The 25942-nt window shown below is 32.8% G+C and overlaps 3 protein-coding genes and 1 long non-coding RNA gene across 5 annotated transcripts; all 4 read left to right on the forward strand.

The window, feature by feature from the left end:
- Positions 1-5974: 5974 nt before the first annotated feature.
- LOC123891989 lies at positions 5975-8883 on the forward strand. The gene is made up of 4 exons (XM_045941848.1): positions 5975-6613; positions 6695-7339; positions 7416-7485; positions 8717-8883. Exons 1-4 carry the CDS (start codon positions 5975-5977, stop codon positions 8881-8883), a joined length of 1521 nt encoding a protein of 506 aa, XP_045797804.1.
- A 2132-nt stretch (positions 8884-11015) lies between these two features.
- LOC123891990 lies at positions 11016-12747 on the forward strand. Its single transcript, XM_045941849.1, has 3 exons — positions 11016-11660; positions 11776-12549; positions 12664-12747. Exons 1-3 carry the CDS (start codon positions 11016-11018, stop codon positions 12745-12747), a joined length of 1503 nt encoding a protein of 500 aa, XP_045797805.1.
- An 826-nt stretch (positions 12748-13573) lies between these two features.
- LOC123888430 lies at positions 13574-21452 on the forward strand. Of its 2 annotated transcripts, XR_006802063.1 has the most exons (6): positions 13574-13878; positions 14082-14151; positions 15122-15184; positions 20077-20146; positions 21117-21179; positions 21394-21452. It is a non-coding gene; the product is annotated as an uncharacterized LOC123888430 (long non-coding RNA). The 2 variants fall into 2 exon arrangements; XR_006802062.1 differs by lacking the exon at positions 21394-21452 and having other exon boundaries at positions 13580-13878; positions 21117-21352.
- A 1559-nt stretch (positions 21453-23011) lies between these two features.
- On the forward strand, positions 23012-25483 carry LOC123888431. The gene is made up of 4 exons (XM_045937494.1): positions 23012-23806; positions 23956-24615; positions 24720-24789; positions 25265-25483. The coding sequence occupies exons 1-4, from the start codon at positions 23186-23188 to the stop codon at positions 25267-25269; spliced, it is 1356 nt and encodes a 451-aa protein (XP_045793450.1). The 5' UTR covers positions 23012-23185; the 3' UTR covers positions 25270-25483.
- Positions 25484-25942: the final 459 nt, after the last annotated feature.

Below are 25942 nucleotides of genomic sequence, written 5' to 3' on the forward strand. Positions count from 1 at the left end.
TTTCAAACGATCCGTTCTAGGGGCTCATTAATCAGTTGAGTTCAATGTCTTAATTAGTGCAATTAACATTTTTTAGGAAGAAATGTAATGAAACTTTCAACAGATAGTAACACTGCTATTCTCTCCGGCCTTTTTTATAAGAAACTTTTGACATTTCATATTCATTCAATAATTAATGTATTTTGTTTATATTATAGACTAAATACATTAGTTATTCAATATACCTGAAAAATTTGTTGTTTCTTATAAAAATGCCTGAGGGATTATTAAACTATTTTTACTAGTACAACTTCATTCTTAATTATAAAAAAAAAAATTAACATATCTTAAATTTATTGAATAACTAATGTATCCAATCTAAAAAGAAGACTCTAAAAAATAGACTCATCGGTTAATGCAATGAATCTAAAGTATATTGGTTATTCAATGAATCTAAAAAATACCGTAGTAGATTTTTTCTTATAATTAAGAATTAAGGGAAAATTGACAAAAATAGAATATAATGTTTCGGATGTAGTGTAGAAAGGGATTTGGATTCCCCGAAGTCATAAATTCATATGTTTAGACAAACTTTTAGGGTATTTTTGTCTTTACAACACACAGATGTATTTGCATATGTAATATATTTTCTCTTTCTTAGTTAATTTTTGCTTGAATGTACTATGTGAATTTGGAGAGATCAAATATAGAGAATTCAAATCCTATAGAAAGTAATCATAGGATATAACATTGTGAATGTTAGTATGCAGCTCACGACATGTATTTTTTTTTTTCAATGTTGAATATGACAAATATTTGTTGTAATTCGTAACGGGGTTTCTCAATTCTCAACGGTCTATGAAATATTAAAGGCATATGCATATCTCTCAAAAAATCATTTTTTAGGTTCATTGTAAAGGTAATATGTATCTGGTCAATAATATAGATCAGATATATTACTTTTTCAATAACTTTTTTTTTTTAATCAAAACTTTTTCAATAACCTAAAAGGTGGTTTTTTTGCTTATAATAGTGATCGGAGAGAGTAAAAGTCTTGGCACACGTATTGAAGTCTACTTTTGCCCTCCGGTCCTTAATACAAGAGGAAATTCACTTTTTTGATACATTGAAATATATATTAATGATACGAATTAGAGTGCTTTAATTAATGATTTCCAGCTCTTCTTGATCAATTTTCGCATCAATTAATGTACCTAGACTATGATATAAACTAGATACATTTGCGTTTGATCTGCTAAAAAATAAGGGACTGGATAGAACAACTCTTACTGTACTGTGTTTGATTTTAAAACTGTTCCTGGTACTGGACAAACTAAAGGCCAAGGGACATGACAAAAACTGAAATTCTTGTCCTCAACACAAGTTGTCTAAATTACCAAAATAACATTTTGTCCACCAAATATCATACAACACAAAGTTTGTTCAATATCTTAAACGTTTGTCAGTATTGTTCTGGCTTGTACTGTCCTGTACTGTTCTGTCCAGTATTTATATTTTGCAGATCAACCAGATATTTCAATGTATCTAGAAAATATATTTCTTATATTAATGACTAAAGGGAGTATTCTAGATAGATAAATGTTATTTATACATAACTTTTGAGACAAAAATACAACATCTAGGGATAATTTTGTAATTTCATATTATTCTCTCGTCCACTTCCACCATCATTATTTGTTCTCTACCAATTTGTACTTTTCATTAGGAAAATGACATAATTGCCCCTAGATGTTGTATTTTTCTCTTGAAATTGTGTCTAAATAACACTTCTCTTCTAGGTAATGAGATAGTATGTACGTATAAAACATAGGATCGACTAAGACATGATATCAATAAAACATAGGATCGACTTAGACTACATGGAGTCATTCAAAGAAAGGTTTTTGCTCGTTGATTATTCTATTCTTGTGGAACTTCTTAACATTTTATCATTGTCTTTAATTATCTATTATAAAAAATTATGAAAATTTTATATTTTGAAAACATTCCTCGAGATAAATTGAAAAATATTTTATTTGCTAACATTTAATTTTGTAAATTAATAAAAAGTTATAGTCAAGGTAAATTATATGAATAGTGCATCGTGGTAAAAATGACACTAAAATAAGTAATTAGATCAAATAAACTTATTATATGACAAAGTACACTAATATATAAACATAAATTTCAACAAAACAAAATTATATAAACATTCTTATTTCAAGGAAAGTACTATTGGAATATTGAAAATCAAATCTCAATAAATAAATTAAAAAAACTCAAGACTGAAACATAGTAATTCAAACATTAATACATGGTCATAAATTTATCAATTTATTAATCGTTTATTATCAATTTCATAATATAATAGGTTTTACAATTTTCTATATCATAAAATTAAGGTTCAGATAAGACCTTAATTACTTATACAAATAGTGTTACACATGCAAAATGCAAGCTGAATTGGAGTATTGTGACAAGAACAACTTAAAACCTTGACCCCGTAATATTTGCTGACTACAGCAGCACACTTGCTGAGGTCACACAATCCGGGCACCTCCCGTCCCATCTGACACACCTTATCTTGATTCTCAATGCTTGCTATTACATTATTGACAAAAACAATATAAAAATTTGTTAGGTAACTCACAAATAATAGTATTTAGTAAAGAATAGTAGTTACAAAATTTTAAGATATGATAAATGAGTTAGATGTATACCATAGGTGTGGCTAAAGAGAGCAGCCAAAGAAACCAACATTAGGAGAATGATTCCTTGCTTCATCTTGATTTTCTTCTACTCAATATTCTTAACCGAAAGTTTAAAGAATATTGAGACAATGTCAAACAACAAAAACTAATTACATATATATAGTCATTTTTGTTAGATTTTTTTGTTGGTACAATGCATTTAGTTAGATTTTAATTATGTTAATTTCTTTTTCTGGTATATTTAATTATGTTAGTTTATGCTGACCATACAATATAAAAATCCATTATGTGTCGTCATTTAATAAATTGTAATATAAAATTGATTTACTTATTAAAAAAAAATATAAAATTGATTTAATAGGAAATATGGTGGATTTGACCAAAAAAAAGGAAATATGGTGGATTATTTTATTTAATTTTTTGTGAGGAGGAACTGTTTGTTAGAAAAGTCATACATTTGACCGACTATGTTAATTTAATCAATTCAAACATATATGTTTTTTTAATGGTAAATTCATAAAGTCAGTACATGATTCAGGTTCAGGATACATATCCATCCCCTCTCCCGTGCAAAAATAATTGTAGGGAGTAGTATAGTGCAGTGATCTGGATGGTCATGATTCTTTTGAGACGACTCATATCAAGTTATCTATAAAATGAACTCAGATATTTGTGTGACACGACTTTACTTATTTATCTTTAAATTATGTATGAATATGAAAATTATATGTTAAGTAAATGATCAACTAAGATACATGTTTCTCAAGACTACTAACACCCGGTGAAATGTTTGAAAAACCTGATTAACCTTTGTCTTTAGCACAAGGGTTCTATTTATAGAACCGCTTGTGTATGCAACAAGTCAAGTGATTAGCAAGTTTACTAACCCCTTTAGCCCATTCGCCTTTGCTAACTAATTAGCAAGTTTACTAACCACACCCTATTCATAAGTTTTACTTATGTTTCTCCTTATGACTGTTATATTGTGTGTGACCTTATAGGATCATGCCACATTGACAATAATAATATTAAATCTCATATATTTAATATTATAAACAGTGAGCGGTATCTAGCAACACATCACTGCTACCAAATGTAAGAAACATTTCCATGATCATGTACAACCTCCGAACACAAATGTAAGAAAAAATGCATTTTTTAGATTAATTGAATAATGGATGTATCTGAACTTTAGATTTAATGAATCTAAAAAGTGCATTTTTTTCTTATATTTGTGTTCGGAGGAAGTATATGTGTACAATAACTCCTTTGTCCTCATATCTATATTGAACACAAGGCATAAATAGTGTCACTCTTCTATAGTTCAATGTTTATATTTCTTGACCCCGAAACATACTGAGTAACGAATAAACTCAATATCTCATATTGATTTAATTCGGTATGGCCATGCAATATTTTAGTCATGCTCGTCGAGAGGCATAAAGATATATCTCTTGTTATGCATGAGGGACAAATCCCATCTAGGACATTCATGTCCCTCATCATGATTCGTCAAATGCCCATGAACTGATGTTATGATTATCCTGTTACAGATAACGTTTGAACGACAACAAAACATTTTAAGTCCACATCTAGGGGTCATAGTGGTTTCAGGTCTAAGAGTGATGTACATTATTATCACTACGAGATTATCTTATGAAACTTTCATAACATACTATGCAGTAGTCTCGTGGTGGGTCAATCCAATATAAATATTACTCATAATATTTATATCAATGTATAGACTTAATATCTCATATACATGACCTATGAGATGTGGTCATCAATCTACATACATAATAGTCTTTATGCTTTATTATTATCCCAACTTACATTAAAGCTTGACTACAGATAATTTTAGAATAGTGTTATTAAGTTAATATAATCTCACGATCAACTCTCACTTTGAGCTATCTATTATAGGGACTTTATTAACTTCATAACAAATATAATAAAGAAATGTCTTATTATATATATTAAATATATAAATCAAGTCACAACATAAAATCAAATACTATCAAATAAATTGACTTTTATGGCTTACTCCAACAGGGAGAGGGGGACTAGCCCTTACTCCGAAGAAAAGGTAAAATATACTACATAAATCGATAATAAGGAGATACTAGAATGTCCCTCAAAGACTCATCTATCATGTAAAGAAACACCCACCACACGAAGGATTTATCATTACTAACTTTACTATGCCTATAAGCTATTTCTATTTTCGGGTCATTCCAAACCACTGAAAGACAGTACCAATACTTCATAACGACATGTGAGGAGCGGCACCTTTGGAGCGAGTGTGGTAGGGTTGTTATGCGCTTCTGACTATATTCTATTATTTTTCTTTTTCCGTTCCTTAGATACGATTGATGTAAATCTTTTTTTTTTATCTAGCTTGATTTTAATTAAATTTACATTTAGAATACATTTTTTTAACCAAAGCGACATATAATAAAATAAGTTTAAAAAATCTTGTCAAAAAAAAAAAAGTTTCAAAATAGATAAAGAAATATTTCAAATTAACTTATCATATCATATCATATTTTGTTGTCTTATCAAATTTTGAATTGAGATAAAATATGACACAATTATCTAAATATAAACAAAAGACATCCTTTTTGTTGATAAAGTTACAATATTACCCTTAGTAATACTACTACTCCAATTCATTACTTATAGAGTTTCCCAATAAACTCTTGAGTTCCTTAAAAAAAATAATAAAAAAAGAATTGTTGTATCCCAATTCTATGGCTTTTTGGCTTCTATCATCATAAAGTAAAAGTAAGCTTCTTTTTTCATTACCAAGGAAGTGGCATTTACTTGGACAGTTGGTTTTATTTTCATTATGATAAGGGTAGTTTAGGCAACTCAATTGCTTATTTTGGTAAAATTTAGAGTTTCTTAATAAGCGTGATTTTTTTTTTTTTTTGCCTATATTTTGGGACGGTGGGAATAAGAAAACTAGGGATGGAACGTATTAACTCCAATTAGTCTCTTAGATTTACATAACCGAAGATTTAATTGTCTTTCTTTCCAAAGTCATCTAGAAACTATGCAAATTTTTTATTTTCAATGATGAAGATTAATAACAACCTTTCCGTCATTTTATTGTTTTCCTTTCCCAAGTTCGTCTAGAAACTACTCCATTTTTACTACTATTATTATTATTATTATTATTATTATCATGCAACTTATATTTAAGTAAGAGAGCATTTCCTTAATTATAGTGTTTTTTGCAATTGTCTTTTGTGATTACGAATCTTTCTTTTGAGATTCTTACCATGGCTGAAAATTCATCAGCTGAACATGTTGACAAAGTCACATTGAGAGTTTTGGTGGACAAAGAAAAGAACAAAGTTGTGTATGCTGAGGCAGGGAAGGATTTTGTTGATGTTCTTTTCAGCTTCTTAACATTGCCTTTAGGTACTATTGCAAGACTTGTTGCTAAGGAGTCTAATATTGAAGCAGTGAGATTTGGCAGCATTAGCTCACTCTATCAAAGTGTCTCAGATCTTGATGAACAATATCTATGGTCAAAGACTTGCAAGGATATGCTACTCATGCCAAGAAACTCAATGGGAGGTTATTGCAAGAATATGAAACTGAACATTGATGATACTGAACCCTTGCAGTCCTATTACCTCTGTGAGAAGGTGACTTGCAAAATTGAAAAAAGGGCCTGTGTGAGTTACTTCAGTAATCAAAAATGTACTATTTGTGGAGGGCTATTGAACCGAAAAAATACCTGGATTTTGACGGAACAAATTGGCTTTGTTAAACAAATTTCAACATTTATTGTTTCTGATGATCTTGTTGTGATGCCTAATATTATTGGAACAAGTTTAAATCTGCTTCAGAAGCATGGAATCAATGGCTTTGATACTATTGATAAACAAACTGTTAATATCAGCAAGAAAGAGGCATGTTTTTATTTTTGTTTGGCATATATTTATTATTATATTTAAAATTCCGTGGCCTAATTTTCTGTTTTCTTTGAATAGGTGATTGATCTTCTCAAATTGTCTTTGGTCTCAAAAACTGCTCTGTCAGACTTTATCCTCAAAAAGGAACAATTTGTTTATAAATTAGACCCAAAAAATCGATTTGGGGTTTTCACTGTTGAAGAAAAGGAACTATCTGATAAAATGGTTGTGAAAGTGGTGAGAAGAAAATCAAATGAACAGATTTTGTTTGTTGAAGCAGAGGAAGATTTTGTTGATTTTATTTTTAGTTTTCTGACCTTTCCCTTGGGTGGAGTGTTGCGTGTTCTCCAAGGATTATCTTTCTTATACTGCATTGATAACTTATATAATAGCATGACTGAATTGAGTCCGGACAAGTCTTTTTCCTCACAGAAACTCAAAGACGTACTAACTAATCCCCATGTTTCCAGTCAATTGGAACTCAGCAACCAGATATTACCAATACGTAATCACAATTATAAGGAAAGCAGTACATCATATAACTTTGTTGATCCAAAATCCTCCATTTCTGGAGGATATACTAACGGACCAATGACGTTTATGGTGACAGATGAATTAGTTGTGACTCCAATGTCATCCATTGATGGTATTTCATATATAGAAAGAATGAAGGTCCTCCTTGGTGATGTTGAGGAAATGGTCATTAATATTGGCCAGAAAGAGGTAAAAGGAAGTGTTTGTTAGTATTAATTTACCACGGTGTCTATCATTTTAAATTTGACTTCATATGTTGATGCAGGGTCTCAGCATACTAAAAGCTTCGTTGTCCTCAACATCTGCTCTGACTAACGGCCTCAAGCAGTACCTAGGTAGTAGCACCTTGAAGAAGCCAAAGGAAGAAAGTGAAGCATGAGCTGATTTACTGCACGAGAAGCCTTGTTGAATAAGAAGTTGTGTTGTTGGAGATTGTTTGACGTTTCACATTGTTTAGGTTCCCGTGGTGTGAAGTGTATAAATATGTGAGGGCAACCTCACCCTTTAAGCTAGATTTTGGAGTTGAGATCCAAGCATATTTAACGGCCGTGTCATCATATTTGGTGTTTGTATTCTGTCATTTAAATCAGAAAACCTTTTATCGACTGTTTAAAGATGAGCATGTTTTCTAATTTTGTCTGTCATCATTTCTGTTTATCTAGATCTGTTTATTTTTACATTGTTTGTTTACTCTCTCTGTAATTCTTTAATATTTGGTAATATAGACCCAAGAAACTGATTGAAGTTTTGTATTAGAGCGGTAGAAGAGGAACCATGTTATGAAATGGTTTTGCAATTACTGAGTTGAGTCCAGAATCATACTCAGCGAACGAGGAACATACTCAGCGAGAAATTATTACATGTTATGAAATGTTATGAAATGGTTTTGCAATTACTGAGTTGAACATTGAATTCAAATATTACAAATATTACATGTTCAATGTCACAGGAACATACTCAGCGAGAAATTATTTCTTGAGGATATCGATCATGTATCTGCCTCGCGAACGAGGCAGTGATGAAATGTCCAATTTTATCAATAATCCGTCTGGTGGGTGAGACAGTAGCCAGACCATTTTCAGACTTTAAAAGAGATTTTAAAACAAACACAACAGTTCTCTAATATGAATCATATTTGTTTTTCTTCAAATAAAAATGAGAACAGAGGCTATTATTGTCAAATAACCGATTATCCCAAAACCTTAAGGTGTTAGGATAGAGCCATATCAATGGTTTTATATTATTTCTAACACGCCGCCTCACGCAAGAGCCCACTTGGGCTTGAAGCGTGGATAATGCATAGGCCCACCTACCATATGCTTAAATTCCACCTTTTTAATTAGAAAGTGAGTGGAGCGGGGATCGAACTCTAGACCACTTAGTCATAGAGGCTCTGATACCATGTCAAATAACCGATTATCCCAAAACCTTAAGGTGTTAGGATAGAGCCATATCAATGGTTTTATATTATTTCTAACAATTATCTATAAACTATAAATTAACATTTTTCTATAAAAAGATATAAAATTGATACATGGATTTTTTATAAATCTGGTAATGCTATAGTTGTTTATGGGATTGCTGTTTCCATTGATAATGGGAAGGGAGTGTTTGTTTACGAAGGGCTGGTTAAATGGTTTGCTGGAAAGAAGAATAGGAAATGGTATAGATACTTCATTTTTGTTGGGATTGATCATGGGGCGGGCATTGTTAGAGATGTATCAAGTGGTTAATGTATTAAGAAGATTTTCCATAGGATTAAGTTTCCGGACAAATAAATCTCTTCTCCGGTCCCATACCCATTGGCCATCAACTCAACTATATATCCATCTCCTCAAAAGAGTAAAAAAGTATCCACATAATTTATTTATTTTTTGTTGAATCCACATAAACAAATTTTAAGTGGAATAAAACTAACGTGTCACGGTTCATTTCTTGTTCAAGTAAAACATGAAAATTGTCGATTGAATCATGATCGTTGGCTTGTGTTCGGAGGAGGAATTTGTGGAGGTTTAGAGAGATGAAGAGTTGAATTTCAAATTTATTTTTTTAAGTTTTTTTTCTTCTTTTTTTAAAAAAAGGGGCCCACAATTGCCATAATCATTTCGTATGTAAAATTAAAGAGAGACACAATTTAGTACTCCCTCTGGTCCTATCTATAATAAACACACCGAGAAAAACACATATATCAAGGAGGCTTTTTTTTATTAAAAATTCTAAAATGTTATGTGTTATTCCAAAACTAATTAACCTCGGGAATATGTTTGTGTAATTAATGCATAACATTGGAATAAGTTGCATTTTATACAATTTAATAACGATATACAAGGGATTATCTATTTAATAAAAAATAAATTTAAAGAGTGTTTCTTATAAAAATGACCAAAAAATTTTCTCCAAAGTGTTCCTTATATATATGACTGGAGGGAGTAACCTAATACTAGTAAATTATAGGTTTTTTTACACAACTTTTAAAATAAAAGGGCTAATGGGTACCTTAATCATTTAGTCCTGAGCTCGATCATCGGCCGATGCGTATGGAGAAGCATTTGTTGGGAGAGGTTAACCCCTTAAATAAATCTCAGTCTCTCTAGTTGCACGCGGAGAATACCGTTGGTTTACCAAAAAAATTTGAAGGGCTAAAAACATATTTCACCCTAAAAACAACAAGTCCACACTGTGCCATGTCAGCATTCCCTTTGCATAATTAACAGTAAGGACCAATTTTGATAACAAAAAAATTACATAATTTTTTCATAGTAAAAAAAATGTAGGGACTATTCTTAACTATAGGACAAAATATAGGAAGTAAAAACATATTTAACCCTAAAAAAAATAAAAAATAAAAGTTAATTAGTTTTCCTACTTAAACAAAAAAATAAAAGTTAACCAGTTTTACTACTTGAACTAACAATGAATTGATTCAAGTAGTAATTGATTCAAGTGGTAAGGGTCCCGATTCTCTTAAGCATGTAGTCCGAGTTTCAATTCCTAACTTATGCACAGAGATTACTCATTGCTAATGATAGTGAAAATTTCGTCCATTAAAAAAACTAATTTTACTACTTCAAAGTTAACTCATCTACTACTCGGGTTTTGCAAGTAACATTTATATCAATTCATGCGGACGGTTTGTTTGTCATAAAAATCTATTGAACCCTTTCCGATAGAATTTACATTTTCAAGAGTTGTCATAAAATCCATTGACTTTCAGAATATGCATCTTAAAGAATTGTCATAAAATCCATTGACTTCCAGAACTGTCTTTAAAATCCTTCTTAAACGATTTTCATTCTCAAGAGAGAAGTTTCTTAATCATATAGTACTAAAAAAATTAAGGAAAATGTTAAACAGTGCCCCGGGCGGGGGCACTGGTTAAGGATGCAAAAATAGTAATTTGGCATTGGAGTTTGTGCGGTCAACTCCTCGAAAATTTAAAAAGTATTCTTTTCTTTTCAAAACTTTCTGTTTTTGGTTTCCTTAACTAGTGCCCCGGGAACACCGGTTAGTATACCCAAAAATTAAAAGGAAAAGCAAAAGAATTTTTTTTAAGAAAATGTTAAACAGTAAAGAAAAAATACAAAGAACTACCAATAGCTAGGAACATCCTAAGGAGCACTGACTAGACTCACAATAATCTCATAGCTTAATTAGTAAAATGGTCTCTTAAAGACATTTTTGGTTTACACAGAACAAAAACTGAAGTGTTACAAATAAATAAGATAAAAGACATCTAGTATAATTTTGTCTTTTTTGTTAGTATGTTTAACAAGTGTCCGAAGGTCTGTTTAGTATGACCATCTCTATATAAGTATGCAGATCAAAGCAAACACCAAGCAACATATGCAAATCTAATTGTTTTACCATGGGTGCATATCTAAGCAAAGAACATGTTAATGTGAAACTTTTCATAGATGAAGAGAAAAATAAAGTTTTGTTTGTACAAGCAGGGAAAGATTTTATGGATGTGCTACTTAGCTTCTTAACTTTGCCTTTGGGCACAATTGCTAGGCTTGTCAGCAAGAACTCTAACATCCAAAAAGTTAGAGTTGGAAGCATAAGCTCTTTGTATGATAGTGTTGTCAACCTTGACGAAAAGCAATTCTGGACACCTGTTTGCAAAGAAATGCTGCTTCGACCAAGGAACTCAATGGAAGAATATTGCCAACGTATAAAACTTAACATTGACGACACTGAGAAAATGAAGTACTTTGTATGTGAGAATCAGAACTGCAGTCGTGAATCGGGGGCTTTGTTGAGTACATTCAGGAATCAAAGATGCAAGTGTGGAAAACCGATGAATCGAGAGATATTTCTTGCAAGTTCATGCACTAATGAAAAAGTTGATTATGAAGGGTTTGTTCCAGATACTGCATCTTTCATTATTTCAGATGATTTGAGTGTAAAACCAGATACTTTAAGTGGGACTATTTTCAAACCTATTAATCTTCCAGAAAGTTGTAATTTGGATGCTATCAAGCAAGTCACAATAAATGTTACTCGGAAAGAGGTATCCGTATCGATATCTATCTCTCGTAAAATTCTCAATAGTCATGTACTATATTATTTCTTATTTTTTATGATTGTTTGTTTAACAAAATAAATATTGTTCACTAAATTTGTAGATTTTGGACTTGCTCAAGTGCTCCTTATTTTCGATGACACCTTTAACCGACGTATTCTTGAAGAAGAATTTGGTTATTGAGAATAGGAACACACAATCCATCAGCTCATTTGACACTGATTGTCGCGACCAGAAATCAAAGTCAAGAGAGAAAAAAATTAGTGTAAAGCTACTGGTAAGAAAATCAAGTAACACAGTATTGTTCGCTTTAGGTGGCGAGGATTTTGCAGATTTCGTTATAAGTTTATTAACATTCCCGTTAGGAGGTGTCGAGTACATGTTAAACGGGAAATCTTACATGGGCAGCATTGATAATCTTTACCAGAGTATCTCTGTTTTGGACCGTTGTAAATATTTAAGATCCCCTGATTTGGTTGATAAACTTGTTAAATCTCGGCTTGCACACCAATTTAAAATCTGCAACCAGATTTTACCGATTGACGAAGCTTCTGCTTTTAATTACGCTTGTTATAGTAAGAAAGAGATGTATGGTGAAGTGAGAAGCTCTTTAGTTGCCTCAAATGGTTGTTCTTGGTCATTTTTTGATACTTGTGTTCATTTGGAATATTTGGAGCCACAATCATCAACTGGTGATGCATATAACAGATTTGCAATTGGTGGAAGAGGATTCACTAAGAAACCGGCATTGTACATGGTTTCAGATGACTTGATCGTCACACCAGGTTCCTCCACCTCTGCCATATCTGTTCTGACTAAATTGAGAATTCCTCTCTCTGATGTGGTGGAATGTGACATTGACATTGGCAAAAATGAGGTAAAATTATTGTCATTGTTATGTTGATTTCTTTTGTTTCATCTTTCTAATCTATAAATTGTTATTTTTGTTACAGTAGTTTATTATCTATGTTGTTTTTATGTGGTGCTGCAGAGTCTCAGCATTGTGAAAGCTTCTTTGATCTCATCTTCTGCTCTGACTAATGGTTTCGGTCCATTCCTTACAAAATTTACATGAACACCTAAATCTTGTCCTTCCTATGTTAATAGTCTGTAACTGTAAACCCACTTTGGGTTGGTCTAGTAGTGTTGGCTTTGTTCATTATGCTTCTCTCAAGGTGTCAGGTTCGGTGCCAATTTCGGTGGGCTAGTCCATACAGAACAAAAAACTCTGGCTTTAAATGGGTCCCCCGCAAGTGGACGGTGGGATTGATCCCCTTGGATTAGTCAGTGCTAGGGCCGGATACCAAGTTTTAAAAAAATAAAATAGTCGGTGACTGTAAGCTTATTATTTGCAACTAGACACGATCTTGATGATTTATATTGTTGGAACAAGTAGAACAATTGTGTGAGAGTTGAAAATAAAACTCTAGGCTTTGGTTTGAAGGAAAGAAAGTGGAAGAAAAGAAAAATTACGAAAATCGATGGATGAATTTAGGCCAACTCTAGTCCAAGTTCATCCATCGGTTTCTGTAAATTTTCTTTTCCACTTTCCACAAAACCAAACACAGCCCTAGAAGCTAAAGTCTCATATCAGGTAATAGAGCATACTAGTGTGTATACTAATAAAAAATCACATGTATAAATAGGGGGGTTTTTTGTTTCATTTTTTATTCATCACAACTTTGAAAATGGAGATTATAGAATTCCAAAAGAACATCCACGTCTAGTTGTAGTCAATTACAACCGCGGTAAATCAAATCTTTTTAACTTCCACGGTAATGTTACACTGTTTGATATGTAGCACCAGTTGAGCCAACTCAAAGGTCGCCTCTGAAACGCACTGTTTCTTTTTTTTTCTAAAATAAAAAAATATAAAAAATAAAAAAAACATGGGACAAAAAGACAAAAACCAAATAAAACACAGAAACCCCACCCACCCCTTTCTATTTCTCTCACGTGCATTTCACTCTCTACTCCCATCTTCTAGAATTCTCTCCACTCTCACTTTCATTTTGTTCGTCTGTATTCCAATTCACCATAATTCTTTTTCTCTTCTCTCCACTCTTGATGATTAATTACTCATATAAGCAAAGCTATCTCCTAGTCTACAAGTGTTCATGGGTAAAGATTTTGGAGTTAGGGTTATTGCTCTAAGAAAGGAGAAGAATACCCATCTCTTGAAAGTTGGTCATTTATATTCTTTGAGGTAAAATTTTATGATTCACGAGTTTAAAAATGATATCTATTTTGGATGAGTAGCGGAACTAGTGTGTAGTAAACTCTTAGATTTTCATGAATCACTTTAAACTCTAACTAACAAATTGGGGGTTTTGTCTAATTCTTTTATATATTGGTAGTGTGATCTTAAATAAGTTTTCACGAGAGCTGAAATTGTTGTATGATGTTCAGATTCGATGAAAATTGCTCCGGTGGTCATTCCGGAAGGCATTGCTAGGAACGGAGTTGATTCGTCATAGTTGTGAGTTGATGATGATCATTACTACTTATTTTAACTACTATTATTAATTTTATGTTACTTATTTTCTATGTTAAAGTATTTATAAAAATTGGGGAACACACCCTTTGAACATTTTTCTCGTCATTATTATATAATTTCGATGTCATCAAATTTAACTATACTCTTTGGATTTATCCATGATTCATTGAGCAAATGATTTGAAATTGAGGGTTGGGTGCATATACTATGACATGTTTTGAGATACATAGGAATACAGTTTTGTGATATTTGTTTTCGGAAAATGTTAATATTCTTCTATTGGAATTGACTTTACTTATGGTTGGAATATTTTCAATTTCATTTGGATTTTTATGTATTTCCAAAAGTTTTAGAAATGTGTGAAACATGGTTTTAAGAGATGTATTTTAAGAATTGCGGTTATAATGACGACGGCCTAGGTGCACCTAGTTATATAATATCGAGTAGAAAAGGGCTATCCGTTAGATGGAGCCGCCCCTAAGTGAAAGGCCACTCTTAGGAGGAAAGGGCTATCAACGAGATGGAGCCGTCTCTCGATTCTCTCATAACGAATTGGCTATCAACGAGCTGTAGACTCCCTAATTAAAGATGAGGATGTGTTTTCGTAATCGAGGTGAAAAGGGCTATCCGTTAGATGGAGCCGCCCCTAAGTGGAAAGGCCGCTCTTAGGAGGAAAGGGCTATCAACGAGATGGAGCCGTCTCTCGATTCTCTCCTAATGATTTCTTTTTATTTGATTGGATTTCTATATTTTTCTTATTTCAATTTCAAACTCTATAATGATTTGAATCGAGTATTATTTATATTACATAATTACTACTTTACAAGAATTGTTACAAGCTTTCTAAAAATCAAATGCTCGTGCCTTGTGTGTTTCCCATCTAGTTGGTAGTGGTTGTTATCTCTCACTAAGTCCTTGTGACTTACCCCTTCATCTTCTATTTTTTTTTCAGATTCAAAGTCAGCTGAGTAGGGGTTTCTAGCAGATATTGAGAGTCGTCGGTATCATTCTATTGGTAGGCTTCCTTGATGAAATGTTACTTTGTATATGTATATTTTGAGTTGATTGAATATCTGCAGCTATTTTGAGTCTAGGAATCTTTTGTGTTGAAATGTATAAATTTAAACATGTATATTTTGAAACTTCTGACTTAAGGATGTATATGCTGCAAACAGGATTTATTTTGATTTGGAAATATTATATTTATTGTTGTTAAATTTGGTCATTAGGCTTGCCGGACTAGTATTAGTTCGTGCGCCGGTCACGATTGAAATTGGGTCGTGACAAAGTTGGTATCAGAGCTCGGTTGTAGGTCCAAATAGCTGCAGACATAGAGTGATAATAGATTTTTGCTAGTAAATTGTGAACCGCGGCACCATTTACTTGCAAGAAGCTATTAGTACTCTATGGTAGTCTCTATCTCACTTGTTGTCCAATCCTATCATCTCTCTTTTGGTATTTGATTTGTCTCACTCTGTTTGTCGTCTTGTCTAATATTCGGTAAATTTCCTTTCGTTTAGTGAGTATATCACCCAACACTAGGATCACCACTATAAGTGAAGTTTGTTCCTTATACGTTTACTTTCCAACCTTAAAACCCTAGTCAAAGAGGTCGTGATTCAGTCGTACTCGTTGTCGACGGACGTGATTGGTTGTAGTAGTAGTAGTTAGTGTTGAGGTGCCTAGAGTAAGACAAATATTGCTAAAGGTATTGCAACAACTTATTGTGATTGTTGTTGAGAAGTAGCATGATAATGATAATCTAAGACAAACAAATTTTGATGGGTCATAAGTAGTTAGCCAAGGTGAGTACTAGACGATAACCCCATCTAGAGAGATTAATGTTGATATAGAGAAATTCATGAAACTTAAACCTTTACTTTTTCCAAGTCTAGTGTGTGTGGGGATCCACTAAAATTCATTGACTATCTAAAGAGGTTATAAAAAGCGTTAGGATGCTCAGATATAGGGGCAGTGAAGTTGACATAATTTAAGTTGGAGGATTTGGTATATGACTTGTTTGATACACTTACCTGTACAAATAGGATCACCGACGTTGGCATGGAGTGAGATCTCTTGATTGTTTATCACTCGTTTTCTTCTAGAAAGTGTTGGAGATGGTTTAAATTATGACTATGAGGGATTTAAACAAACTGAGGTTATGTCGATTTCAAAGAACAAAACTCGTTTTGCAGAACTTTCAAGGCACAACAAATATTAGTATCACAAGAGAGATAGTTCTATTAGACAATTTTTTTTACATAGTGTAGAGTCGTAGATTAGATTATGGGGCATATAGATAATTCACTTTTCCTTAGAATAATTTTGACTCTAAAGGTTGATTTCAATCTGAATTTTTATTTTTTTTTCAAAGAGGATAAAATATACTTTCAATGTGGTCGAGTATGCAATAACAGGAGGGGTCGTCCTTGGCAGCTACGACACAATTATTATCTAGTCATGAATTAATACTAGTAGCTTTTGTATAGATTATGACAGGATGTTGTGTATGAATTGGATGTTCTTCCATCATATCACCTTAGTCTGTTATAACAAGGGAGTGAGAATTGAGATATTGGGTAATCGCTTTTATCCTTTGCGAGTAGAACGTGATTTTGTACCATATAATTTAACCTCTTGTTTAGGATCTAACAATGTATTTAAAAAGGGAGTTATTATGGATAATTATTCTTGATTATGGAAATACAAGTGAGTGAAGAAAAAACATTAAATAGTTCCAAAAACGTGAGTTTCCTAATGTTTTTCCTGAAGAATTTCTTAGATTGCCTCATGATAAGAATATTAAGATCTCTATAAACTTGGTTCCTAACACTCAATGACATCCATACCTCTTAATCAAATAGTTAGCATAACTTTAAGTGTAAGGGAGAAGCTATATGATTTTCTCAATAAGATATTTATTAGTCCAACTTCTTTTCCTTGGGAAGCCGTGATATTGTTTATAGGGAAGAAAGATGAACCGTACCCATGTGATATTGTGTGGTAGAGAATCGAATAGTAGGGTAGTAACGAGTGAATATTGTTTACTTTGAATTGACGAGTTGTTTGATAACTTCAAGAAGCTAAGTGTTTTGTCTAGGAATGATTTGCGGTCTAGGCATCACCAATTAAAGGTTGAGAGGGGTCTTATTTCAATGAAAACTCTTTGCACATACTATGAGCATTATATAATTCTGGTTATGTCTTTTGAGTTTAGTAATGCTCTAACATCTTTATGGATATTTGATAGAGTTAGGATAACGGTCATAAACCTGAGAGTTTTCAAATCAAGATTGTACTGAAGACCTACTAGGATTGAAAAAATTTCTTTTCAAGTCTCAAAATTCTACCTTTTCTTATGAGTCACCAAAATAAAATAAAATAAAAATTACTTATATGTGAAATTCCTAAGCAATAGAAACAGACGGAAAACCACCTATTAACTCTGCATTGGTTAGTAGCTTCTAGGCTATTGACATATTTATCAGTAAAAATTTAGGCCTTGATAAGGATATTATTAAACTTGAAATTTAATATTCCTTGATTTAGGAATACATTTGGATTGAGTATATCCAGGCTTGGTTGGTAGACTATTAAGATGTAAATTAAACATGAAGTAGGTGGTTTATATAACATAAATACTAGTTATAATAGAATGATGCCCTGTGATAGTCATTCAAGGTGATTAACTTCTGGAATGAATGAAACAAGTATTTTTATTTTTTTATTTATTTATAAGCTCTTGAAGACTAATTTTTTAAACCTCTCAATATTTCTTACTATATGTTTCTTGGGTTATTAGATCACGAGTTGATAAATTGAAACAGTAGAGAGTAGATTAGGTGAGTATTATGGAATACGGTCATAAACTACTTACCAAACAAATCAGAGTTGCGCAGCGAAAGCATGTTGGTGGAAAGGAGATTTTGATGTGCTGCAATGATTATAGTAAAAGCAGGGTGTCAAATAAAACTAGAAGTGTGTGAAGTGCTACTCCCAAAACCTCCATACATCATTGTTCAAGACATAATTTAAGTTCGGTACCTTTAATTTTATGTTCAATTCCTTGCGTGTTTTGTTTGAAAGTAATGTTGCAACCTTATATAAGTTCTTGTTGGGGGTGGTCTTACATATGTCACAAGAGTGAGAACCTTGAGTATATTGTTTTAATGATTGTAAGATGTGAAAGTATGATTCCAAATGCCTAAAGTAATAGACCATTGAACTAAAAGAGATGTGATTCTAAGGTCTATTGTTGAATTTTAGTTAGTTACAGCAAGAATGCTAGTGGAATTGTGCCAACAGTAGACCATTTTACATACAAGCAACAGTAGAAACTTTAAACCATCCGTAGATCATTATGTTAAGATTTATTTAAACGAGATCCTTTCTTTACATGGTATGTCAATCTCTACTATCTCTCACAACCTGGTTTGCTCAGTTGCCTGCTCTGTTTTAGATGTCAATCCGAAATAGGAACCCGTTTGAATCTTAGTACAATCATTATACTAGGACCGATGGTTAATTTGTCAAAACTATAAAAAAAACATAGAGGATATGTTTCGTGCTTGTGTTCTTATTATTAGAGGAAGTTGACCAATGTTTTTCTATGATGGAAATTTCATATAAATAGTTACGAATCTAGTATTAAAGTGGCGCCTTTGAGGCATTATATGTAGACAATGTATGTCTTTGATAGTATGATTGGATGTTGGCTAGTCTAAACTAGTGGGCCTAGAGTTGATTCAACATATTGTTGAAAAGGTTAAGATTTTCTAAGAGTGTTTAATGACAATTCGAAGTAGGAAAAGTATTACTCTAATCAGAGGTGTCGCCCTTAGAGTTCAATGTGGGAGAGCATGCATTCCTACATGTTTCACAAATGTAGGGTGTATTGTGGTTTGGCTGAAGGGGGAAAATTAGTTTAAGGTTCAATGGAATGTTAGAGTTTCGGTAGAGATTCGAACTTCTAGCTTATCACTTGGGACTTCGACCAGATCTCTCGACAGTCCGTACGGTATTTTATATTTCTAGGCTCTAGAAATACCTTTATGACCCTTTCATGTGATTAGTCATGAAAATGTGCAGCTAGACTAGGATTTTTCTTATGTTGAACCATTTGACAGCTATAATATGTATAGATAAGGAAGTGATATATATGTTTATGATCAAAGGGTATCGTTTAAGTAAAGATTATATGGCAGAGATTGTTTAACGAGGTAATAACTTGAGAACCCAGATAAGTCATGTGTGACAAGTATCCACATTTATTTAAAAATCAAGATTAGTAGTATAAATTCGAGGACGAATTTTCTTAAGGGGGGAAGATTGAAACGCACTGTTTCTTTTTTTTTCTAAAATAAAAAAATATAAAAAATAAAAAAAACATGGGACAAAAAGACAAAAACCAAATAAAACACAGAAACCCCACCCACCCCTTTCTATTTCTCTCACGTGCATTTCACTCTCTACTCCCATCTTCTAGAATTCTCTCCACTCTCACTTTCATTTTGTTCGTCTGTATTCCAATTCACCATAATTCTTTTTCTCTTCTCTCCACTCTTGATGATTAATTACTCATATAAGCAAAGCTATCTCCTAGTCTACAAGTGTTCATGGGTAAAGATTTTGGAGTTAGGGTTATTGCTCTAAGAAAGGAGAAGAATACCCATCTCTTGAAAGTTGGTCATTTATATTCTTTGAGGTAAAATTTTATGATTCACGAGTTTAAAAATGATATCTATTTTGGATGAGTAGCGGAACTAGTGTGTAGTAAACTCTTAGATTTTCATGAATCACTTTAAACTCTAACTAACAAATTGGGGGTTTTGTCTAATTCTTTTATATATTGGTAGTGTGATCTTAAATAAGTTTTCACGAGAGCTGAAATTGTTGTATGATGTTCAGATTCGATGAAAATTGCTCCGGTGGTCATTCCGGAAGGCATTGCTAGGAACGGAGTTGATTCGTCATAGTTGTGAGTTGATGATGATCATTACTACTTATTTTAACTACTATTATTAATTTTATGTTACTTATTTTCTATGTTAAAGTATTTATAAAAATTGGGGAACACACCCTTTGAACATTTTTCTCGTCATTATTATATAATTTCGATGTCATCAAATTTAACTATACTCTTTGGATTTATCCATGATTCATTGAGCAAATGATTTGAAATTGAGGGTTGGGTGCATATACTATGACATGTTTTGAGATACATAGGAATACAGTTTTGTGATATTTGTTTTCGGAAAATGTTAATATTCTTCTATTGGAATTGACTTTACTTATGGTTGGAATATTTTCAATTTCATTTGGATTTTTATGTATTTCCAAAAGTTTTAGAAATGTGTGAAACATGGTTTTAAGAGATGTATTTTAAGAATTGCGGTTATAATGACGACGGCCTAGGTGCACCTAGTTATATAATATCGAGTAGAAAAGGGCTATCCGTTAGATGGAGCCGCCCCTAAGTGAAAGGCCACTCTTAGGAGGAAAGGGCTATCAACGAGATGGAGCCGTCTCTCGATTCTCTCATAACGAATTGGCTATCAACGAGCTGTAGACTCCCTAATTAAAGATGAGGATGTGTTTTCGTAATCGAGGTGAAAAGGGCTATCCGTTAGATGGAGCCGCCCCTAAGTGGAAAGGCCGCTCTTAGGAGGAAAGGGCTATCAACGAGATGGAGCCGTCTCTCGATTCTCTCCTAATGATTTCTTTTTATTTGATTGGATTTCTATATTTTTCTTATTTCAATTTCAAACTCTATAATGATTTGAATCGAGTATTATTTATATTACATAATTACTACTTTACAAGAATTGTTACAAGCTTTCTAAAAATCAAATGCTCGTGCCTTGTGTGTTTCCCATCTAGTTGGTAGTGGTTGTTATCTCTCACTAAGTCCTTGTGACTTACCCCTTCATCTTCTATTTTTTTTTCAGATTCAAAGTCAGCTGAGTAGGGGTTTCTAGCAGATATTGAGAGTCGTCGGTATCATTCTATTGGTAGGCTTCCTTGATGAAATGTTACTTTGTATATGTATATTTTGAGTTGATTGAATATCTGCAGCTATTTTGAGTCTAGGAATCTTTTGTGTTGAAATGTATAAATTTAAACATGTATATTTTGAAACTTCTGACTTAAGGATGTATATGCTGCAAACAGGATTTATTTTGATTTGGAAATATTATATTTATTGTTGTTAAATTTGGTCATTAGGCTTGCCGGACTAGTATTAGTTCGTGCGCCGGTCACGATTGAAATTGGGTCGTGACAGCCTCCACTTTTGTGATTCAAGAAGGGTGACCGATGTCAAGTATCGCCATTTGTCGGTCTGCTCAGACGAACCCGTCTTGTTCACCAAAAATGCCTCTCCATACACATCGGTCGGGGATCAAACTTAAAACCAAATAATATCTACTTATACACTTCATCTACTGTTTCAACTACAATGTGAATGAAATCTTTCTCCTAGGGAAATTAAATATTACACGTTACACAAAAAAATTACATCAAATTTAATCAAATTAACAATAACGACAAAAAATATAAGAATGTTCAACTGCCAATGCTCTCAGCATCCTCTACAAGTTTTGTTTTTGGTCCTATAGGCAGCCACTTAGCTACCCCAACCGAAAATTTTAGCATGATAGGACAGTCCCATTTTTTGTTCGGGAAAATCTCCCTTGTCAAGTTCCGGTATTCAGCTTGGTAGAACTTGTTTCGCCAACTCATATATCATTCCTAATTTGACCACATAAAGTCCCTCGTAGATTACCATATCGTTCCAACCATGATGATTAAACAACACCAATAGAAACAATATCAATCCCCGATGATGGACTATGCGACCGTTTAATTACACATAAAATGACAAAAATTAAACTAAACTAACTATAACTAAAACTGACGAAAGGAAAAAAAATATGAGAGGAGGGAGAAGTGAACAGAAGAGAAGGGGATATATAGAATATTTGAAGGCTCCCCATTGGCTAGAGCTATGACATGGCCGCACAAGTGGCCAATTAGCATGCCTTGACGGAGGCAGGATACATGCCAATCGACTGATCTGCTACGTAGTGGACGACATTTTCGAAATTACTCAAAAATTACTCGATTGTATTGACTGATCAACTATTTTTTTCTTTTTTAATGGAAAATTGTTAGTATGTTACTCATCATTTTCTTTTTAAATGTCGTTTTAGATCACTGCTCACATGCACAACATTTATAGCATCTTTAATATCTATTATTATAAAGAATTATGAAAATTTTATATTTTGAAAATACTCATAGAGACAAAATGTACAATATCCTATATGCTAATATTTATTTTTATATATTAATAAAAAATTACGATCAAAGTAGCTCGTATGAATAGTGCGTACAATTCTCAAACGACACTTAGAAATGAACGAAGGAGTAATTGCTATGTTAGTTTTTTTTTCTTTTCAATTTGCCAGAACTAGAATCTTAGATCTCCAACTATTTTAACCCTTAGCTCAACCAATTTGGATATTCATTCCAGCTACTTAAGGGATAAAATTGAAAACCTGTGGAGATATTCACATTTCTATTTGGCAATCAATTGCACTTATATGTTCAAGAAGACATATCGTTTTCTCTGTCAAAAAAAAATTAAAAAGTGATGTATCGTTAGTATTAAAAAAAGAAATGTACCGTTACAAGTATTAACCACAAATCCATTGGGATTTGTTCAATTTTTTAAAGAATCGTCAACCAAAACTTTTCAATTTTACTAGTAGTAATAGTTTTTCACTTTCCAAAGTTGCATTAATGAAACTACATAAATACACGTTGAAGAAGGAAAGTGTTGTTTTTCACTTACCAAACTTTTTCTTCTCAGTATGTGATTAATAGTTTTTTCAGTTTCCAAAGTTGTATAGAAACTACATAAATACACGTTGAAGGAAAGCATCCATTACAATTTACAAGTTGAGAAAGTTGATTGGTAATTGCTTAGTATCCTGTGATCTGCTATTTCTGTACAATGGCAGCTGGCATGGCAAGTGAATCAGTTGAACAAGGTGATAAAGTTACCTTGAGAGTCATTGTGGACAAAGGAAGGAACCAAGTTGTGTATGCTGAGGCTGGCAAGGATTTTGTTGATGTTCTTTTCAGCTTCTTAACATTGCCTTTAGGTACTATTGCAAGACTCGTTGCTAAAGAATCAAATATTGAAGCAGTGAGATTTGGCAGCATAAGCTCAATTTATGAAAGTGTATCAGACCTTGATCAACAACATCTATGGTCACATAATTGCAAGGAAATGTTACTCAATCCAAGGAACTCAATGGAAGATCATTACAAGCACCTCAAACTGAACATTGATGACACACCCTTACAGTTGTTCATGTGTGAGGATAAGTCTTGTAGGAGTTGTGTGAGTATTTTTAGTAACCAGAAGTGCCACTGTGGAAAGCTTTTGAAAACAGATGTTCATTTGATTTATCAAAAAGGCTTTGTTAAGGAAAGTGCTACTTTTATAATACAGGATGATCTTAATGTGATGCCTAATGATCTAGGAACAAGTCTTTGTTTGCTTCAGAAGCGAGGAATCAACAACATTGCAGATATTGAGAAAAAAATGATACTTGTCGGCAAGAAGGAGGCATGTTTTCTCAGTTTCTATATTTCATCTTTGGTATTGAGAAACACATAAAAAACAATACTTTTTTATATGTGTAGGTAGCAGATCTGCTCAAGCTGTCCTTGCTCTCAGAGTTTGTTCTAAATATAACCTTTTTTTTTCGTGTGTAGGTAGCAGATCTTCTCAAGTTGTCCTTGCTTTCAAAGACCCCTCTGTCAGACTTTGTATTGAAGAGGAAACCAATCCTTTGTAATTTGAATCAAAATTTCGAGCCCAAGATTAAGATCGAAAATGGCTTACCATCGTCAGATTCTGATGAGGGTAAGCAGATGGTTGTGAAAGTAATAAGAAGAACATCAAATGGAAAGATTTTGTTTGCTACCGCAGAGGAAGATTTTGCAGACATTCTTTTTAGTTTTCTCACCTTTCCTTTGGGGGCAGTGTTGCAAATGCTAGAAGGATTCTCTTCTATAAGCTGCATGGATTGTTTATATAGGAGCATTAAAGAGTTGAGTCCAGATAGATGTTTAAGGTCACAGGAACTCAAAGACAAACTAATTAAGCCTGATATTTTTCCAAATTTTGAACTTAGAAGGCAAATATTAGCAATTGAAACATTTGAACTCACTTGGAATAGCCAACGATTGGATTTTATTGATCCAAAATCCCCTATTTCCGGGGGATATGCCAAAGGTCCATTAACTATTATGGTGACAGACGACTTGATTGTGACTCCAATGTCATCCATTGATGCTATTTCATATCTAGAAAGAATGAATGTCCCCCTTAATGATATAGAGGAAATTGTTCTTAATATTGGCAAGAATGAGGTAAAAGGGAGTGTGTTAATCTTCATTTAGCACCGTTTTTCATTTTAATATTTCTTAAATTAGATTCATGACAACTCACCATATTTGATTTCATGTGGTTGCAGGGTCTCAGCATTCTAAAAGCTTCATTGACCTCAACATCTGTTTTGACGAACAGCCTTAACCAGTACATAGGTTAGTACATTATTCAACCAAACAAAATTTCAGATACATGATATTAAAGTTCCTGTAGAAATTGTTTTATTTTGAGTATATAAAGTAATGAAAGATGGTAATAATACTCATATATTCGATGTTCATATGTTCTATAAAGCTAATTAGTGATATAGAGGAACATTTAAAAAGGGAAATGTTATGAGACAATATAGAAGGGTGGGAAATGCTTTTCCCTATTTTTAAATATAGAAAATCATGGTCACATATGTTAGCGGCCAACACTCGGTGGGATTTAGTCCCACATTGGATAGATAGGACTCTTGAGAAGAGTTTATAAAGAGGAGGCAATCCTCACCTTACAAGCCGGTTTTGTAAGGATGAGTTAGGCCTCGATATTCGTGACAACATATTCGATTTTTTTTAATGTTTCTTCACTTCTTGTTAATAAACCATTTTGAATTGGTACTCATTACTACTTTCATTATATGTTCAGGCTAGTTTGTCATCTGATGCTGTTTCGACTGATATCCTGAAAAGCCAAAGAAAGAAAATGAAGCTTGAGCCAACTGATCATTAGGAGTGGTGTAGATCGAGCAACCATGTTATATTTTTTGTGTTTGAAATTATGTGGTTATGTTTAAGTAATTTGGATGCTCATACAGTATTACATTGTTGCTCTTTTCTCAATTTAAATTGTTTGTGGTGCTTGATTTATTGTTGTGTCTTTGCTATGCGTACTCTGTTGTTGAAGTAGAATTAAAACGTAAGAACCGGAGCAAATTGTTGGTGGCATTTTCTATAGAGTCTCGCCAAAAGGAATGTTGACCTAAGTTTGTCTCTTCTTTCAACTTCTCGCTCATCTAAGACTATCCACTCTGTTTCAACTTCTCTATGACCTTTTCAACTTCACTTCTCTATTAATGCACCTCTAAATAAATTATTTTTGGCTTTCAATTTTATACTTATTTTTTGGGATCTAGGGCGATTACCCCCTTCACCCTCATGAACCTATGAACTTAACCCGTTTAAAATATTGTGCAATTTTTTATTTTTTATAATATAGTTTAAAGGAGTCCTTTGAACACTTTAATTTTAAAATTTACTCTTTTAACTCTCACTTACGGGGGTTGCATAATGAATTGATGGCTCATACTTGAGGGAGAGATTATTG

This window comes from Trifolium pratense, linkage group LG6 (assembly GCF_020283565.1).
Source record: "Trifolium pratense cultivar HEN17-A07 linkage group LG6, ARS_RC_1.1, whole genome shotgun sequence".
NCBI classification, from domain to species: Eukaryota; Viridiplantae; Streptophyta; class Magnoliopsida; order Fabales; family Fabaceae; genus Trifolium; species Trifolium pratense.

Excerpts from the sequence above, each read along its gene's own strand:
- LOC123891989 (XM_045941848.1), top strand. The coding sequence starts at position 5,975 with ATGGCTGAAAATTCATCAGCTGAACATGTTGACAAAGTCACATTGAGA. Across the intron at positions 7,340-7,415 it reads TTAATATTGGCCAGAAAGAG|GGTCTCAGCATACTAAAAGC; the intron begins GTAAAAGGAAGT and ends ATGTTGATGCAG. Across the intron at positions 7,486-8,716 it reads CGGCCTCAAGCAGTACCTAG|TTGTTTATGGGATTGCTGTT; the intron begins GTAGTAGCACCT and ends GTAATGCTATAG.
- LOC123888431 (XM_045937494.1), top strand. The coding sequence starts at position 23,186 with ATGGCAGCTGGCATGGCAAGTGAATCAGTTGAACAAGGTGATAAAGTT. Across the intron at positions 23,807-23,955 it reads TACTTGTCGGCAAGAAGGAG|GTAGCAGATCTTCTCAAGTT; the intron begins GCATGTTTTCTC and ends TTTCGTGTGTAG. Across the intron at positions 24,616-24,719 it reads TTAATATTGGCAAGAATGAG|GGTCTCAGCATTCTAAAAGC; the intron begins GTAAAAGGGAGT and ends ATGTGGTTGCAG.
- LOC123891990 (XM_045941849.1), top strand. The coding sequence starts at position 11,016 with ATGGGTGCATATCTAAGCAAAGAACATGTTAATGTGAAACTTTTCATA. Across the intron at positions 11,661-11,775 it reads TAAATGTTACTCGGAAAGAG|ATTTTGGACTTGCTCAAGTG; the intron begins GTATCCGTATCG and ends CTAAATTTGTAG. Across the intron at positions 12,550-12,663 it reads TTGACATTGGCAAAAATGAG|AGTCTCAGCATTGTGAAAGC; the intron begins GTAAAATTATTG and ends GTGGTGCTGCAG.